Genomic DNA, 18,723 nt, shown 5'->3' on the forward strand with positions numbered 1-18,723 from the left:
AAGACACTCACAATCCATTTGGGATCATCTAGGTTCAAGTCACGGCTGTGCTTTGACTTTAATTTCTTGCAGATGATGGCTCAAGTATTTGGTCTGTGCCACCCACCTACCAGACCTGCAATGATTCCTGGCTCCTGGCTTCCGTGTGGCCCAAATTTCATTATCATGGCCATTTGAGGAGTAAACTAAGCAGCTCTCTGTCTTCATATTCTGTTCCTCAAGTAAATAGACTAATTAAAAAATTTAAGTGAAACCTTAACAAAAGCAAATGTAAAAATGAATTTTCATTTTTTGTTACTCAGTATTTATTACTCAGGTGACTGTTTCCCAGGCAGAAAGGAAGGAAGTGGTGACTCCCTGTGCTTCTGTCAGATTGTAGGCTCTCCCACTTCTTACCATATGAAAATCGCCATTTCCACTGAAATTGAACTCACACTGCATCATATCAAAGAAAATGGGGATTGTGGCTTTCCGGAGCTCTACTTCAGGGGTCAGAGTGACCTCCAGGATAGGACCCACCATAGATGGAATAAATTTGATTTTATGGGGACCTGAAAAAAAGTGAAGATACAAAAAAAATCATTCCACTCTAAGTAATGAGTAATCATCTTCCTCCACAGCGCCCATAAGAAAAGGTCGTATGTGTCACTCAGCTCCATGCAGGAGTGGTGAAACAATGCATCCTGAAGGTGTGTGGATGTTACAGTAACAGTTCACAGTCTGCAACCCAGTGCAGATGAGGGTGTGGAACCCCAAAACCAACTTTAACTTCCATGCGCACATATAAGAAATCAATGTCAGTGCCATGTGAATGAAACAGAAAGATGATTTATCATGGGATTCTTTAGACACAGGAGTTGTGCTTGGGTCAGGCCAGGGTCACACACTCACCCAGATTATACCACATGTCCCGGATTCTAAAGCCGATTTCCTTTCTCATGTCCCCATATCTAGGAACGAGATCATAAACCAAGAAGAGGGTTTGCAGTGGCAATGGCATTGAATACAATATAACAAGAAGGATAAAACAGCTCATGTCCCTCTGGGTCACATAGAGACAAGGTCACCAGAAGAGATGAAGTCAATTCTTAAAACTCCGAAAGAGAACTGAGATGTATAGGCAGCAGTGGAAGTGCTTGAAAAATAACTGATACTATGAGATTAACATACCAACTGAAGGGAGGAGAGAGACACTCCAGTTGCTGTGAAGCAAAGGAAGAAATAAGCAACTAGTAAGAAACACAAATGAAAAAGGAAGATGGATGAGGATAACTTATACAGTAATGGAACTGATGTCTGACACACAGGCTGAGATCATACAATATTAATGCATTCTTCAAAGTACTCACTATTGGAAAGCCCTGGACCATGAATTCTCACTGGAGGTGATATTATTGCCAAAGTTATGAAAACTGGCTTAAAGGGGAGGGGAAGCTTACTGGCTTACATATCCAGAGCACATCAACGGCTATCACATATACCTGTAGAATTAACAGTTCATGGAAAGTGTGCATAAGAAAACAATGTCATGAAAAGAATCCCGATCAGAGCTAATCACGAGAAACACAGTGAAAGAATATTGGTTCTTGAGTGTGATTTTAGGGTGTAGGTCAATCAGAAATATCTGGAAATCTCCTAAGCAACATATATACCTGAGGCTATACCCACAACATCAACTACACCAAAGGCTGGGGCAGGGTAGAGAGTAGAATCAGTTAAAAGTCAATGTTCCCAGGGAACTCTAATATACACTTATGGTCTATCCCACAACCACTGGTTTACATCATCCTAGTCATGCTACTATTGCCTTAAACATCATCCTCTACCAAAATTCTACCAAATTTCAAGGAGCCACCAGCAGGTAGTAGGGGTTCTTGTGAACAAGAGTGTCTGCCATCCCAGGAGCCTCTTATGTAGATACAACAAAAGTCATGGGAAAATTGAGAGAGGGCTGACAGGACCTTGAAGGAAGAGATGTGACTCCAGGAGAATTTGAAACCTCCTACAGGATTATTTTAAGACCTTCTTCATTAACAACACTGAGCAGTTCCTGAGCAGTTATCACTACAATAGCAAAAATATTAACCTGAACATAAACAGAAGAATTACCTTCCCATTCCTAAACAAGCTTAAAAGGACACTTACTTTTTTACAATTTTGCTGCGTTTGGCTTGTGAGAAGGTTTCAAGTTGAAGGGACTCATGGGTGAGAAATGCTACCGCCAAATGGAAGTAATTGTTCCAGAGCTATTCAAAATTAATTGTGTGGGCAAAAAGAAAAGGAAAAACAACATGAATACAGGCCATAATAAATCAGTGCCATCTGGTAAAGTCACTATCCATGGTCAGTGGAAAAAAAAAATCCAAAGACATCCTTTTTTTTCTTGGATTTCAATTACTCAGTTCTGAAGGTTCTGAGACTGAATATTAAGTTTTTTTTTTTTTAATACAAAATCCAAACTTCATACTTTCCTCCTGGGATAAAGGAAAAGTGATGCCAAGAAGTCTACGTATAAGTAAATGGTTTAGCAACCTGCATCAACAGCCTAAGATTCTGCCAAACTTTTGAACTAGCAAATAATACATACAGGACATTAAAAAAAAAACCTGAATATTTAAAACAAGAGCTCAGCATGGTGCTTTATTGTAACAAAAATGAAATAACATAAATATTCATAAAAAGAATTTTGTTGCTAAAATGTGATCCTACTATGTAACAGAGTGCATTCAGCCATTAAAAACATATTTTTTAAAAAAAAATCATGGATCATGGAAAAAACACGGAAAGTAGATGAACAGATTACCAAAGAATTGCACAACTCAACTGGATTTTGGCATATATACAAATAAATATACACAAATATATTTATAATATCTTTATATGTACCAGGATATTTATTAATGCTCTTGTAAAAATGGAATAAAAATATAAATAAGATTATGTGTTTGGCTTAGTGGTTAAGACACTACTTGGTATGTCTACAACACTCATTTTAGAGTTCAAGTATTGGCTCCACTCCCAACATGAGCCCCCTGTTAGTGCACACCTTGGGAGACATGGATGATGGTCTGTGCCACTCATGTGGGAGACCTGGAGGGAGTTTCTGGCTCCCAGCTTCAGCCTATGCCATATCCAGCAATCGCTGGCATTTAGGAAGTAAACCTATGGACACATTCTTCTTGATTGGTCTGAATGCCTCTGTTTGCCTTTTAGATAAATAAAATGCACATTTAAACAGAAGGCAAGTTCATTTTGATACAAAACAAATGAAATTTGTGCATAGTTTTTATGTGATACATATGCATGGATTTATATTTTGGCAATCAATGCATATGTGCCTTAATTCCATTTTCCTTGACTTTTTTTTTTGGTTTTTGAAGTACCTTATTACATACTGTCAGGGCACCCTGGAGTCCTTTATACACAAATATGCATGTGCGTGAACACAGCACCTTGTAAGTTCCACAGATACAAACGAAGGCATGTGACACAGAACAAAGACATTACCACAAAGGTCCTCTGGAACAGAAGCTCCACTAAAGCAGTGGTCTTACTATGAACAGGGTGCAGAATGGCTCCCTGGACATAAAAATATGTCAGTATTTGCTGGAAGAATGAGGGAAAGAAGCCAAAGTTGGTGGCCACTTATCTGGTAGTTGTGTTAGGACTGTGAAAACATGTGCGTATGCAAAAATTCATCTGTCAGTAGAGGAGTTACCTGTGGGCCTCTTGGGAAGCAATATTTGACTAGACACACTCAGGAGCAACACCAACACTAAATGCCAACAGCAAAGGGTAAAACCGTTGGCTTTTTTGTTTATAATTTGCTTAGCTACAATTTCTACTGGAGTGTAACGTTTACTTTATACTATATGTATTACTTTTTACATGAATTACAGAAACAAGGGAGAAACACCACTTTATGATGCTCAGAGGATGGAGTAACAAGAATATATATTGTATGACAATGGTGAAATCAGAGGCAGCTTTCCCAAAAACAGTGGAAGTCACTCTTTGGCTGTAGCAGAGAACTGCAGGAATTCTCAGCTGAGTCAAGTGCCTACCTGAAGTTCAAAGCCTGCCTGATCCATGAAAGATCTCGTGAGAACCTCGGCAAACTGATTGATGGCACGGAGAAAAACCCTGAAGACAGAAAACAAGGGTGGTGGTTTGAGATCCTTGCAAACATTTCCCCATCAATATGAAAAATGAGACCAAAGTGAACCCTGGTCTGTCTGGGCAACTTAAGAACTTCAACTGAAGTACGGAGTCCTCGGAGATCAAGCACACAGAGCACAATGCATAGAAATGGCTCTTCTGTTCACTTCCTGGAATTCACCCGAACAACTGCTCTGAGCATGTTACTCTGTAGACTCCACACAGGGCCTGTTGATCTTCAGAGCAGGTGCATCTGACACTCTACTGTGATGCTTCTATCACTCAGTCTAGGGTTTCTGGTGCATTTTTAAAAATCTAATATGTTGGGCCCGGCTCGGTGGTGCAATGGTTAAGGTCCTCGCCTTGCATGCCCGGGATCCCATATGGGCGCTGGTTCTAATCCTGGCGGCTCCGCTTCCCATCCAGCTCCCTGCCTGTGGCCCAGGAAAGCAGTCAGGACGGCCTGGAATTTTGGGACCCTGCACCCACGTGGGAGACCCGGAAGAGGCTCCTGGCTTTGGATCGGCATAGCATTGGCCGTTGTGCTCACTTGGGGAGTGAATCATCAGACGGAAGATCTTCCTCTCTGTCTCTCCTCTCTGTATATCCGCCTTTCCAATAAAAATTAAAAAAAATAAATCTAAAAAAAAAAATCTAATATGTACATAGTTTGGGGACCTTTGGAAATTCAGGTATCAGGTTCAGAAACAATGAATAAAAATGCTAGTTATAATGATTTGCTTTATTTAGTTAAAAATTCTAAAGCCCTTTTAACATAATGAATATTTCAACACTTTCTCTTCCATTCAACACATACTTGTTGTAGGCCAGTCATTGCAAAGCAGTGCTGTAAGTGCTGTGAAAGACACAGTCTCTATTTTGCCAACTCCACAAATTAAAAATCTGACCTAAGTGTGTGCAAAAAAAAAAAAAAAACCCAAACAAAAACCAAAAACAAAAACAAAAACTCCACATGAAGTTTTCAGCATTGTTCAGGAAATAAAAGGAAGATCACACAAGGTCAGAAAGTTTCCTTCGGTGACATTTGAGAGAAGAACCAATAGGCAGCCAGATTTGTGGGAAAGTCATTGCAAATGGAACCAGTGGAGTGAGGCAGAGCAGGGATGGGGAAGAGGCACATCTGCCTGCAGCACAGATGATATGCGCAGGAAGTCTCAAAAGGCAGCAATGGCTTTGAGGAGCAGGTTGAAGGAGGCCAGGGGGCGGTGATCCTGAAGGCTGAGAGGAGAATGCTGAGCGGCTAGACCAGAGAAAGGAGCAGAAAGCCCACACTGGAGCACCTGCACAGTCCAGGGGAAGTCAGGGTCCCACACACATCAGTGAGGGTCACAAGACTGAGAAGAGCATGACTGTACAGCTGGTGGATGGAACAGCAGACCCAAGTTTGCAGTCACATGTTCCACAGAGGGCCATGGGCTATCTCACCTGCTCTGGGTCATATTCATCACCATCCAATCTTTGGCATAGACATTCTTTCCAATCAGATCCTTAAACATGATAAAAGTTTCCATGAGGAAGTCCTGCAGAGAACAAGCAAGAGTTGAGACTGCATTCCTTGCCTATTTCTGTGGTACACTGACTAGGACTAGATCAGAGAAAGAGTTCCTAAAGCCATACTAACAGTTCAGCATCCACAAATCTATTACAGGTAATGTCCTGGCAACAAGCTAGCCTTCGACTGTCACATCACACGTCCCCATAAGGAAATTCAGGACACAAATTGTCCCTATACAACAAACAGTGAACTCAAGCCTGCAGAAAATGAAATGACTTGCTTCAGCTGAAGACTAGAAAGCAGGACAGCTGGGTAAGAGTTTGGGACTTTAATCCCTGGGTATTGACAGACCTTCTCTCTTTAGTCCTCTCCTGCCAGGGAGTGCCCAAATATGGCTGTCACACCTACCCAAAATTGTGAGAACTTTAAATATTTGGGTCTAATTTTCCCTCATTAGAGCTAGAAGAGAAATGCCAGACGCACAAGTGCAGTCATAATTTCTCCTGCTTCAGAAGTGCTGTCACGTGCAGCTGAGCAAAAGGATCCTAAGTGGATCCTATCCGATCACGGTCGTGGCTTGTGGGGATTGTAATCACTGACCAAGAGAAGGGAGAGAAAGGAAGGAAGGCTGTTCCAAAGGGGGGATGTGATAAAAAATAAATAATTCAGAAATAGAACAATTAATTTAAAAATCAAAGCCAAGACATTTTAAAAGCATTTTCATTGGGTCACTAGCCTTTTCCCTGTGGGTTCCTGAAATGAAGCCCCAGTGCTGTGCCTCTGGCAGCTGCTCAGGCGGTTCTACCTCATGAAGTACATGGTGTTGCAGGAGGAACATGCATGTTCCATGGGATTGTAGTTTTTTTTTTTTTTTAAATCAAGCACTTTGTGTCCAACTACTTATCAACCATTTAAATAAACAAGAACTCATGGTTTGTGAAACAATGAATAATGAGATGTCAGTGGTCAAGGACCTGTGTCTGACTCTACGTCTAACTTTAGACAGTCTGAGTTAATAAGACGGCAGAATAGCACCTCACTTCACCCACCACTTCCATGGGCCCAACTCAGAGCTGACATGAAACGCGACACAGGACTGCCTACTGGAGGCTTGGAGTCAGCTGTACCTGGAGGCTCTGACACTGAAGATGGGCTTGGCCAAGTGGCCAGCCTGTTTCTTCAGGCCTTAGTTCCCCATGGGAAAAATTATCTTTTAATTATATAATGCAAACAATAGAGCTCATCACTGTTCTGGCAAACAGGAGTTAAATCTGCTTGTTTTCTCCCTTACTTAATGGTAGAGCCAAACCATCAAATGTTGACTTTAGGGTGTCATATAATACTTGCTTTCCGAATGGCTTTGAAAAAAACCCCAATAAACTATTTCATGTTAATTTCAAGTTATAATAATAGGATTATTATTATTATCAAGCATTAGTCTTCACAGTCGTTAACCACATTCCAAGCTCAGCAAGGCATTTTCTATGCATGGATTCAGTCAAGACGGTGGCCCCAGCCCAGACCATAGCAATAAGCTCCACCACCCTCAGGTGAATGACTAAAACTGCAGACACCACCAAACCCCATAAACATGCTTTTCCCTACACATGCAAACCTATATGACAAAGTTTAATTTATAAAATAGGCATAGTGAAATAGGCACTAGTCAATAAAACTGAACAATTATAATACATTAACAAAATGTATCTAAAACATATCAATTACTCATTTTAATAGTTCTGGACCAATGTTGACAGTGGGTAACAAACCACAGAAAAGCAAAAGCACAGTGAACGGGTAACTGCGGTACTCCTAGTAACCCTTAAAGTAAGATACCATCTTAGAGATAAAAAAAACTGAGCTGCAGTAAGGCTAAATACCTTGTTCTGGATTTCACATAAGAATTGGAAAAATCAGAATCCAATCCAAAAGTGGTATAGTCTAAAATCTGTGCTTTTGTTCACTATGCCATCTACTCATGGAGAAACATTGCTGTTTTGGTCTCCATCTCTCCCAGCTCCTCTGCTCATCCTGATTCTCTTGCACCTGTTGCTATAGGTACACTCACATATTGTTATGGTACTGATACCTTGCTATCTTAGCACAGCACAGCCTAAGGGGAATTAGGCCTCCAGCTTGAGCCACGCAGTTCAAAAAAATACTCTGAGGCCTACATGATTGGATCAATTAATAGGAAGTACCATTTGCTATTGTAATTCCTTACAAAAAGGCACTTCAGTATGTGGAAAAATGAAAATTAAAAACAAACTTATTTTGGTATAAAAGATGTTTGAAATGTATGCATTTTTTCATAATATGTATTTTCCAAGAACTTTTTGAAAACCTTACGTGCATATACAAAGAGTTCAAAATTTTGGGTACCAAAACAAATTGTCTGTTAGTTCTATCTGCCATAATTATATTGAAGTAGCCTGGTATGTCTGCTCATATTGTGGATGGCCATTACCAAAAGCAAAGTTGCGGGCAAGGAAGGAGCTGTGTGCCCTTTGGTGCACTGGCTGTAACGCGGGCAGAAAGCCACATGCATATCCATAGCACAAAGGAAAGTGGAATATGAGTAGATGACAGGAAGCCACCCAGAGTACAGACCAGGGCCACACAGCATCCGTCTGCAGATCCAACTTCATGTCCAGTTCACTGCTCGGCAAGATGAGCCAACAGTCCCCCGGACAACTCAATGGCCACTAGCAACCTCCTGAGTGCTGTGCTATAAAAGCAGCATCGCAAGGCTTACTTGGCCTCTTAGCCTCATGCTTCCCAGTAACTCTGAGAATGATCTTCTCCTTTAAAACGTAAGAGGCAGGACATCATTAAATTTCTTGTCGACCTCTCCAAGACGATATAAATTACATGTCAGAGAGTCTACATATCCCTGTCTTCAAAAAATCCTTGTGATCATACGTGACTAACTATGGTCACTGCAAACAATCTTCTTTTTTCAGAGAATCTCCCAAGAGAAGAGTGTTTTTAAACCTTTGGGAGCTCTGAAAGCTCTCTCTAAATCCAAGAGACCTGCGATGTGTGATAACCTTCTGGTATCTACACATAATCCTCCACCTCAAACCCCATCAGAGAGAGAAAGCAAGAGCCAACCCTTCCCTTTCTCAGAGCAGTTGAGGTTGGTAGGAAGGAAACCCTGAACTCCGGATGCTCAGCTTTAGTTACTGTTTTTTAACAGAATCAGATAAGTCTTCAGGTTGCCAGAATCCAGCAAAGACTACTTACAATGATGTCTTGCCTGGTTTTGAAGGTGCTGATGTAGTGGTTGTAGTGACTGTCTTCCATCTGCCGCAGGATGGCAATCATGCAAGCCACAAAACTTCCCTGGGAGGGAAGCAGAAACAGAAGTTGAAGGTTCAAAGCACCCGGTGACAAAATAAGATTTGAGCTCCACAGACTTTGGTCTTCTTAATCAATGAACTATGCAGGAACCCTGCCAAACTGGAAACACACCACATTCTACCTATCAGGTTTCAGCTACAAATCACCTACTTCCGGGTTTCAGCCAGGAAACTTGGAGGACATTTGACATCCTTAACAGTTAAGATTTGTAGAGCCCAGAAGGTCCAGGGACACTAACTAGCTCAACTTGTTTCCAGTAGAGATAAAACACTTGATCTTAGCCAAAAGGCCGAGAAGCAGTGAGACAAACAACCTGTAGAGTTTTGAGTCTGTTGTAAAGAGTAGTAATAGAGAAGGGCGGGCGATGTTGTAGGGCCAAGGATTAGGCATCAATGAATTCATACAGTTTGTGAATTATTAGCTCTTCTAATATTTAACTTCTTAAATATCAAATAAACCATGTATTATGCCAGGTGTATTTCCTTTTGTATATTTCTCTTTTGTATATTTCTCCAAGGACCCAGATTGTGCATACAACTTTTCTCTTACTTTAATAGGAGTGGGCCTTCTGTAGCTTATACTGAAGTTCTCACCTCTTTTTTCAAAGTTCTCAAGCTCATTTAAATAGTGAGCAAGATAACATGATATAACCACGAATGGAAGCTGGATAGGTAAATTTAAACTCACAGTGTTAGCTATAAGCCAATATATAATTGCTTAAATAATATAGTAAGCAGGCTTTCCTTATATGTTCTTTAAATGCATGGTAGAAATGGCTTGATAACAGTGGTCAGTGGTACATCTAGTGTTATTTGCTTAAACTTCACAGATTTATAAAATGCTATCAGTGCTAGTCATTCTGCTCTCATTCTGGTAAACTTGGACAAGTAAGTCTGCCAGGAATTCTAATAAATTATGAAAGGATTAGTGAAACAGTGCTGTTAAAATGTTCTCAACTTCTACTTGCAAGTATATAAGTAACTTGAGTAATTTTCTGCAAGTCGTTCTTATTCTCAAAATTCAGTAGTGGAAAAGCTAGAGCCATCAAGTCACCTATTTTATTTCTGCACACTAAACAGCATAATGCTCAAGACTAACACATGATCCATCAATTTTGCATTTTCCTTGCTTCTGTATTGATGAACAAGTTAGCATGATTGCCCACAACCCCACTACTCCAAGCAGGTCAAGAGCCTTGACTTTACATAGGAATCTTCCAGTTTCTACAGACCTTTTTCTATGAACCTTTTCTTCTGCAGAGAAAGATCCAGGAATAGCCTAGATGAACACTAATCATATAAAGGAGAACTGAATTGTCTTGTAAGATGCTTTGGTTTTGTGTAGGTTTTAGTCATGTTTCCTAATTCGTATTGGAAACAGCTGGATCACTCCCATGTTGCTTCTCATTGGGTGCACCATCTTGGGTTCTGCCCTGGTTGTTCCCTCCTCCTGGAAGGCCCTTCCCCGGGAATCTGTGCAGTTTACTCCATCACTATCTTCAGGTTTTTACCTAATATTTACTTTTTGGGTGAAGTATTGCCTTCTTAAAACTTGTGACATCCTAAGCCTGACTTTCCTTTTTCTGTTCATTTTTTCTTCTCCATAACACATGTCTCCTTCTAACAATCCTTTGAAGCTTATTTTCTTATTGTTCTTCATTGCTTTTCCACATAGAAAGTACTTTATTGTGCTGTTCACGGTTTCTTTCCAGGGTCTGGAACAGTGGCTGGCATAATTTCTTAACACACACTCATTCAACGAATGTAGGCAGGGTTTTTCTTTATCAAAACAATTTGAGAGAATTCTTTTCCTATGCCTTCTGATTAAAATCTGTTTTTAGGACAGTGACTAGAAGACGCCTCATTTTAATGGGACTTTGAGTAGTTACTACCGGTCTCAGACTTTTCTCATGGATATGTTTCTATGTAGTAGATGGACACTAACAAGCTGAAGCAACACTGCTCTTTCTACAAGCATACTAATCACAACATCTTTATGATGTCGCTTTTGTCCTTGGCTCATCCTAGCCAGGGAAAATGGTCTGATACGGAACAGAACCATCCATGTCAGAAAGGGATCTGCTGAGGATTTTCATCAGTAGACTGTGATGGAGGGGCAAGTGCATCTCATCCCTAACCACAGGCCCTGCAGGTCTGCCAACAGGCAGGTGGGGCCCCCAAAGAGACACTCACAATGTGCGGAGACTGCCGGTTCATCCCAATCACTGTCCGGTTGATCCTGCGCAGCAGGCGCACCATTATCATCGTTATGTGTGAGGCTGTGGGACCCTAGGAGCAGGAGAAACACAGGATGTGATATTTGTTTTCACTTAGCTTCACCTTTATTAAATGAAGTTTCACAGATGAGTTTTCTCTTTATATCTCAACACTTCCCTGCAGTTCAAGTTCTTATTCAGAAGCAAAATATATTAACTTCATGGCATAAGTCAGATGAGCAGAATCAGTTCTAGCATCTAGAAGACACATAAGTGGTATGCAGGGCTCCAGTGCACACCCTAATAACCCAGGCTGACCAGGTTCACCAAGAGCTTATTACTGCCATCACCAGTGTTAGAATTTGCTCTGTCTGAGCACATGAGGGTGGGCCAGGAAAATTTGTCAACAAAAGTGTGGAAAGTGAAATGCAGAAATGCAAAGTTCTTAACACTTTCTGTGCACAAAGAAAAAAAAGGATGTCCAGCTCATATGAAAACAATAGGTGAATTTCCCACAAATCCTTATTTTGAAGCCTTAATTCCTAAATAGGAGAGCACAAAGATATGGGGGTTTAGTTCAGGTCAGAGGCATGAGGCCTTGGTCTAACGGTGTTCCAAGGGATGCTTCCTCTCAGTCCCCATGTGAGTGTACAGGGAGAAGGCAGCCATCTACAAGCCAGGAACAGTCCTCACCAGAACTTAGTTCTGATCCTGAACTCCAGCCACCAAGCCACAAGGATATAAAATATCTGGAGTGGGGGGTTTAGCACAGTGGTTAAGCCATTGTTCTGTCCACCTACAAGTCAAATGGGAGTGCCTGGGTTTGAATCCCAGCTCTTCTCCTAATAAGCTTCCTGCTAATTCAAACCAAAGGAGGCATCAGGGATGGTCCAAATACATGGGTCCCTGTCATCACTTACAGGGGAGATCTGGAATGAACTTCCTGGTTCTGATTTCAGAAGGCATTTGAAAGTGAATCAGTGTCTCTGTCTCTGAACAGCATGAGTGGTGACGAATGTGCCAATTTAATTGCAACAATCATCACACAATGTCTATACATATTAAGTCATCATGTTGAACACACTGAATATATGCAATTATGTCACTTCTACATCTTTTAAAATAAAAAGGAAACAAAATGCTAACAAGCAATATGTACACAGAACAGTGATTTAGTTATCTGAAGGAGGAAGCCACTAGCAATTTGGCGCCACAAGGGCAGGGTGCTCACCTAGGTTCACAACCATGATCCTCACCTTTCCTAGCATTGATACAGGGTGGCAGTTCAACAGGTGTTTATGAGCTGAATTTGTAATTCAAGCTACAAACTGGTAAGAGCCCTGAAGAGACAAGAGAAGAACAGGAAGGGAAACAGCAGGGTGTGGAGTGCAGACAGCACAGCCACAGGAACACCCCAATGGAGCAGCTGCTGCAGCTGACCTCAAGGACGATGCTGATTCCAAGATGGCAGCTGGGAAGAGAAAAGGTGCCTGGACCATGCACAAGGCACCAAGAGCCAAGGTCAGCTGTCAGTCTTGAATTAGTTGGGAGAAAAGGATAACAGAAGATATAGAGTTCATGCATACAAAAATGCTTCTGAGTGAGAAAGAAGTACCACCATCAACACAAGATTACTGGAATGACTAGAGGAATAGAGCTAGAAAGACGACAAGTAACATTATTGGGAAGATAAAAAGAATCCTCGCCTCATAAAAAAAAATGGCAAGTAAATTTCCATGGGATTTAAATACTATCAAATTATTTCCAAGGAGTCTTTCTGTGTGCTGAGAAGGTATATAGAGGCAATGTGTATGAAAAAGCAGAACCAGACATGGAATAGACTGCAAGGCTGTTTGGAATGATTCCTACATATTATTACATAGGAAACTGTGGCAATGGGAGGTTTGCCTAAGGGCTAATTGCAGTGGAGTGAATTTTTTATCTTTAATTTTAAAAATTATTTTATTTTTTAAAGATTTATTTTCATTTTGATTAGAAAGTCAGATATAAGGAGAGGAGGAGAAAAAGAAAGATCTTCTGTCCATTGATTCACTCCTCGAGTGGCTGTAACAGCCAGAGCTGAGCTGATCCAAAGCCAGGAGCCAGGAGCTTCTTCTGGGTCTTCCACGCGGGTGAAGGGTCCCAAGGCTTTGGGCCCATCCTTGACTGCTTTCCCAGGCCACAAGTAGAGAGGTGGATGGGAAGCAGGAGCTGCCAGGACATGAACCGGTGCCCATATGGGATACTGGCACATTCAAGGTGAGGATTTAGCCACGAGGCTACTGTGTTGGGCCCTTTTTTTCTGTTTAAAAAAGATTTATAGGCCCAGCGTGATGGCTCAATCGGCTAATCCCCCTTCAAAGTGCCAGGATCCCATCTGGGCATCAGTTTGAGCCTGAACTGCTCCATTTCCCATCCAGCTCCCTGCTTAGAGCCTGAGAAAGCAGCAGAGAATGGCCCAAGGCCTTGGGATCTCACATCCATGTAGGAGAGCCAGAAGTTTCTGGCTTTGGATTGGCTCATCTCCAGCTATTATGGTCATTAGGTGGAGTGAATCAGCAAATGAAGATCTTTCTCTCTCCTCTCTGTAAATCTGCCTTGTTTATTAGGAAAAGCCACAGAGGAGGATGGAGGGAGGCCATGAAAGAGAGAGATGAATCTTCCATTCGCAGGTTCACTCCCCAGATGGACACAATGGCCAGGTATGGCCAGGCTGTGTCAGGAGCTTCATCTGGGTCTCCCAAGTGTGTAGCAAGGGCCCAAATGCTTAAACCACTTTGATCCTGCTTTCCCAGGCCATCAGCAGGGAGCTGGATCAAAGTGGACAGCTAGGGTACAAGCCAACATCCATACAGGATGCTGACATACACCACAAGCAGTAGCTTTACCCAATATACTGTAACATTGGTCCTAAAGAACTGGTTTTATCAGGACTAGGAATCAATCCTCTTATTTCCAGATTTCAGATTAACTATAAATCACAGATCTATACTATCTAAAGCACTGGAACCTTGGCTAACCCAAAGTACTTCATACTTTGTTGCTGAAGGGTTTAGAGCTGGATTTTACCATGTCAAATAATTACTGAGTCAAAAGAGTTACTTTTTAAAATGTCATGTTTATGATACAATTAGTCACATTTGTTTATTTGCTGCAAGGTCCTTGGTCAGGAACCAGATCCCTAATCATAACATTCGTTGGGAATATTTATTCCACGTTATGATGCGGTTTCTAGGAACACATTCAAGCAAACTAAGAATGGGGGAGGGAAAGGCCCTGTAATGAGCAAATATCATATCATATAACACACCAAGCATGGGGTCTGGGAGGTGGAGGGACAGGGCAGGGGAGTAGCTGGGGACAGTAATGGTGTCCTCCATGCTTGTGAGACTGCAGTGAGGGTGGGTCAGCAGTGGGCTTGTGTGAATGACAAACAGGAGAAGGTAGGCCCAGGCCAAGCTGCTATGGAGCTTGAAAGGAGAGCGAAGAGTTTCACTATGAGCAAAGGTCCAGGGTTCCTCACATCCTTTGGCAGAGCTGAACCTGAAAGAACTGGTAAGAGAGCGCTTAGACAAAAGCAGTGGTTTCTTTGGGCTATTATGGACACCCTGACCACACAACTGCCACGGGGCAGTGTGCTGTGGGAGAAGATGCTTTTTATTCTGAGCTCTAAGTGCTTAACTGAACAATCTGCAAGACTCTCTGGTTCTCTCAAGGGGGAATCTGTGGAAGCCTGGGGGCTGTGCTGTCTCTACACGGTGAATCCAGGCAGGTGTAGCCTTGGGTGAAAAAGAGCAGACAGATCACAGGAAAGAGGAAAGATAGGAAAATGCAAGTTCTAGGTTGAAGCAGGGCATCAGTGTGAGAGAGGCGGTGAGAACAGATGCTGGCTGGGATGTCTACATCTCATGTAGGAGAGTCCAAGTTCAAACTCTGCCTTTACTTCCATTTTCAGCTTCCTGCAAATGTGGACCCTTGGAGGCAGCAGGTGATGAAGGCTTGGGTGTTTGCCACCCAGGTGGGAGACCCAGACTGAATTTTAGGCTCTTGGGTTTGGCCTGGCTCAGTCATGGCTGTTACAGGCCTTTGTGGCGTGAGACAACAGATGGGAGTCCTCTGCCTTTCGAACCAAATAAAGTTTAAAAAATTAAAGTGAAAACTAAGAAGCTCAGAAATATTTATATAGTGCTGCCTAACATCACAGGATCAGGGTAGAGGTTTCTACATAAAAACAGAAAGCCTCCTGGCAATGGGGGGTTGGTCTCAAAAAGAGTATTTACAAGGGTATTTATTCACAGTAATCTCAAGGATAAGCAATTTGGCCAAACCAGGAAAATGAGCCAGTGGAGGTCTCACCTACTAAACTGACTTCATGTAGACTCAGATGTGCCAAGGAGACACTGTGGCCTCTGCACACTTTTAAAATGCATGTTTGTAAGTGTTCAAGATGAGGCAGGTCACAGGTCTCGTGTGTGAAGGACAAAGGGCTCACACTACACACCAATTCAATGATGACTCAACTTACCACATCCTTCCTGTCCAGCACCTCTAGGATGTTGCTCAGGAGCTGCGAGCTGGCCTCATAGTCAGGCTTGCTGGAGTTGTCGTCTAACTGGCCGCTGAGCTGGTCTGTCAGCAGTGGCAGCAGTACATCTCTGCACTCTGAGAAAGGAGACATCGTAGCTCATGTGTCGTGTGTCGCAGGGCCACCCCCTGCATGGCCATCTCCTGCTGGTCCTCTCTACCTGTCCCCCTAGCTCCTGCACAGCAGGAGCTTCCCCAGGCAATAGAGGAGCAGATGGTTCTAGGCCTGGAACTTCAGTCTTGTCACTGAATTAGGTAAACTGAGACGATTCCTCCCGCGGGTAAATGTGGGGATAGCCAAAGGTTTAAAATATGTAACCACTGCTCTGCCTCATAGCCTGATACAGAAAAGCTAAGCCACATGGAATTAATGAACACTGATCAAAACAAATATCTTCAAAATATTTTTATGGGCAAGGGCCGGGTCTTAGGCTTTGGGACAAGAGCACAGTAATTTGGAAATGGTGGCTGTACGTTCGACTCTATTGAGAGAATAAAAAGTGTTTTGTCGTAAGAATTCTCTTCCTTCTTTGCCATCTCAGAGGTTAAGTGCTGGCAGTCTGGTTCCCCAACTCTACCTCCTAAATGAGCCCTGATTTCCAGGGCTAGCGAATTTCTGTGGTGTCAACACTTCCACCTGGATCAATTTCCAGCTACTAATGTCACATCACTGACCACAGTGCTGGGAGAGCACAACCAGCACCACTCAAGGCAATCCAACTGAGACCTGGCCCATCCCTACAGCATCGCCCCCTACCTGTTCTGTGGCTTGTAACGTTATGCCACACGCACAGTGAAAGCTACATTTGCCTAAAAAAACCACCTCTCCTGGCTGTCTGCCACTTTCTGGGGTTCCTCTTCAGAGAACAAAGTTCTTTTTTGACAAACTACCTGCTGATTATTGTATTTAAGGATGCAGGAACAAAATATGACTTAAGTTTCTCCTTGAAGTTGGTCTCCCAGGATTTGCTTAACTACTCACAAACTGACATTCAAAAAAAAAAGTAAGTACTGGCTGGTGACAAAGATGGACCGGCATGACAGTGGGCAGCACTCCTGAGTGTGACTCACCTGACTGCTGAAAAAGACTGCTCTCAACAATCTTGGACATGCAGTTCAGCTTCTGCCGAACTAACTGGTTGTCGGGAATGCTCTGAATGAACTTGCAGAAGAGCACACTGGAAGAGAAATCCCAGAAACAGTGTTTCAGCTCATGTGAAGGCAGAGGGAAAAACATTCTCTTGCACTCTGAGATCCGGGTGTGGGGAAAGTGACCTAGGAGTCTTACAGATGACCTAAGATCTCTGTCCCTAGGGCTTACATTCATCGCCCAGTAACGGGTTCTGCCTAGAACTGACAACTTCCATCACCAAGGCGTATGCCGCTCCACCTGCGATCCAGACCTGCCTGGAGGCTCAGCTGTGGCTCACGTCTTTCTCGGCCCACTGAAGTCTAGCTCTGCATACCCAGAGCACCTTGCTGTAGGGCTGGAAGCCTATCGTTACATACTTTCTTTGGTAGTTCATTTTATGTGTACAGATCTTGTTTTCCCAGAGAAAAAGCTTGAGTCTCTTCCCAGGGCAGGCTTTGGGTGTGCTTTTCTATCTTTCACAGGATGGAGCACAAAAAGGTGTTCAGTTCAGGTGTGTTAGCAGAACCAGAGGTTGCACAGCAGCCCCAGCTCCAGCTAAGCTGGGAGTAGTAGCCTCTTTGTTTAAGAAACACACTTTCACTTTCCCCCCTGTTATTTACCTGAGCTCTGTGGGATCAAACACCAGTTTGACATCATTAATTATGCTAGGAAGGTACTTCAAAGCTGCTCCCTGGGGGAAAAAAACAACACAAGGGCAAATTCAGTTGCAAGTAAGACAAATACAAAACTTCAGGGCTTGATCCCACGAAGAAAGGGCTGGGCCCAAATCTTCCACAGGAAGCTGGGTGGTGAGGACCTTGCAATGCGGAGTGAAGCTGACGTCAGTACACAGGCTGTCCTAACACCTCTTTCCTGGAAATGCAGGAGGTAAGGTGTCCTGTCCCCACTACGGGCAGGCACGTCCATTGGCCTCTCATTTCTCAATCTAAGCAAGCAGTTAAATTCTTTTAGTCTGATTCACAAAGCAGCCATATAGAGCAAGAAATAAATAACAAAGTCCAAGGTGTGACTTCTGAGATTACACCTTTCACATTTCAAAGAACAGAGGGACAATGAATGAGATGGTGGCTTTCCATTTTGGAGCAAAAGGAAGTGAAGGCCCTCCCTCCCCCAACAAAATTGTCATCTGTAATAGAATCAGAATCAGTTTGCTGAAATCAGTGGGTCCAAGAAGGATGCATAAAATGGTAGTTCATCTTTGTCAAAGTGGTCTTTTTTTTTTACATTATTATTATCATTTTATGACACAGTTCCATAGGCTCCTGGTATTTCCCTTATCCCAGCCCCAACTCCCCCCACCCCACCCGCCTAGTTCCTCTATATCATTACTAAAGTATAGTTCTTCATACACAGTTATATGTCCATCCTTGCAGGCATGGACAATGGCAGAGTCCAGAATCCTACTGTCAAGACATAGTAAACAGTTTCATTGTAAGTCCGTCTTTGTCCAGGAAGTAGAAATGCATACTGCATTGTATCCTCACATCTGGATGTTAGTAAAAGTGGCCTTTAAAAATTCAAATTCAGGCTGGCACATCACTTATTGGGATAAGCCTCTAGCCACAGTACCAGCATGCCATATGGGCACTGGTTTGAGTCACGCTGCTCCAATTCCAACTCAGCTCCCTGCTAATAGCTGGGAGAGCAGTGAAAAATGGCCCCTGCACCCATGTAGGAAACCTGGAAGAAACCCCTGGCTCCTGGTTTTGGATTGGCTCAGCTCCAGTTGTTGTG

General features: G+C 42.7%; 1 protein-coding gene across 1 annotated transcript in view; it reads right to left on the reverse strand.

Annotated features, from left to right (window-relative positions):
* DOCK5 (dedicator of cytokinesis 5) overlaps positions 1-18,723 on the reverse strand; it is a 192,065-nt gene that overhangs the window by 42,197 nt on the left and 131,145 nt on the right. Inside the window, exons 24-33 of the mRNA XM_040966317.1 lie at positions 17,589-17,659; positions 16,908-17,014; positions 15,778-15,914; positions 11,230-11,325; positions 8,921-9,019; positions 5,605-5,699; positions 4,065-4,143; positions 2,146-2,246; positions 892-950; positions 397-551 (exon numbers count right to left, since the gene is read on the reverse strand). Of these exons, the coding sequence (XP_040822251.1) occupies positions 397-551; positions 892-950; positions 2,146-2,246; positions 4,065-4,143; positions 5,605-5,699; positions 8,921-9,019; positions 11,230-11,325; positions 15,778-15,914; positions 16,908-17,014; positions 17,589-17,659 (999 nt within the window). The remainder of the gene's footprint in view (positions 1-396; positions 552-891; positions 951-2,145; positions 2,247-4,064; positions 4,144-5,604; positions 5,700-8,920; positions 9,020-11,229; positions 11,326-15,777; positions 15,915-16,907; positions 17,015-17,588; positions 17,660-18,723) is intronic.

The sequence above is a fragment of the Ochotona curzoniae genome, unplaced genomic scaffold, assembly GCF_017591425.1.
Source record: "Ochotona curzoniae isolate NIBS_2020 unplaced genomic scaffold, NIBS_Ocur_1.0 scaffold_4505, whole genome shotgun sequence".
Taxonomy (NCBI): domain Eukaryota; kingdom Metazoa; phylum Chordata; class Mammalia; order Lagomorpha; family Ochotonidae; genus Ochotona; species Ochotona curzoniae.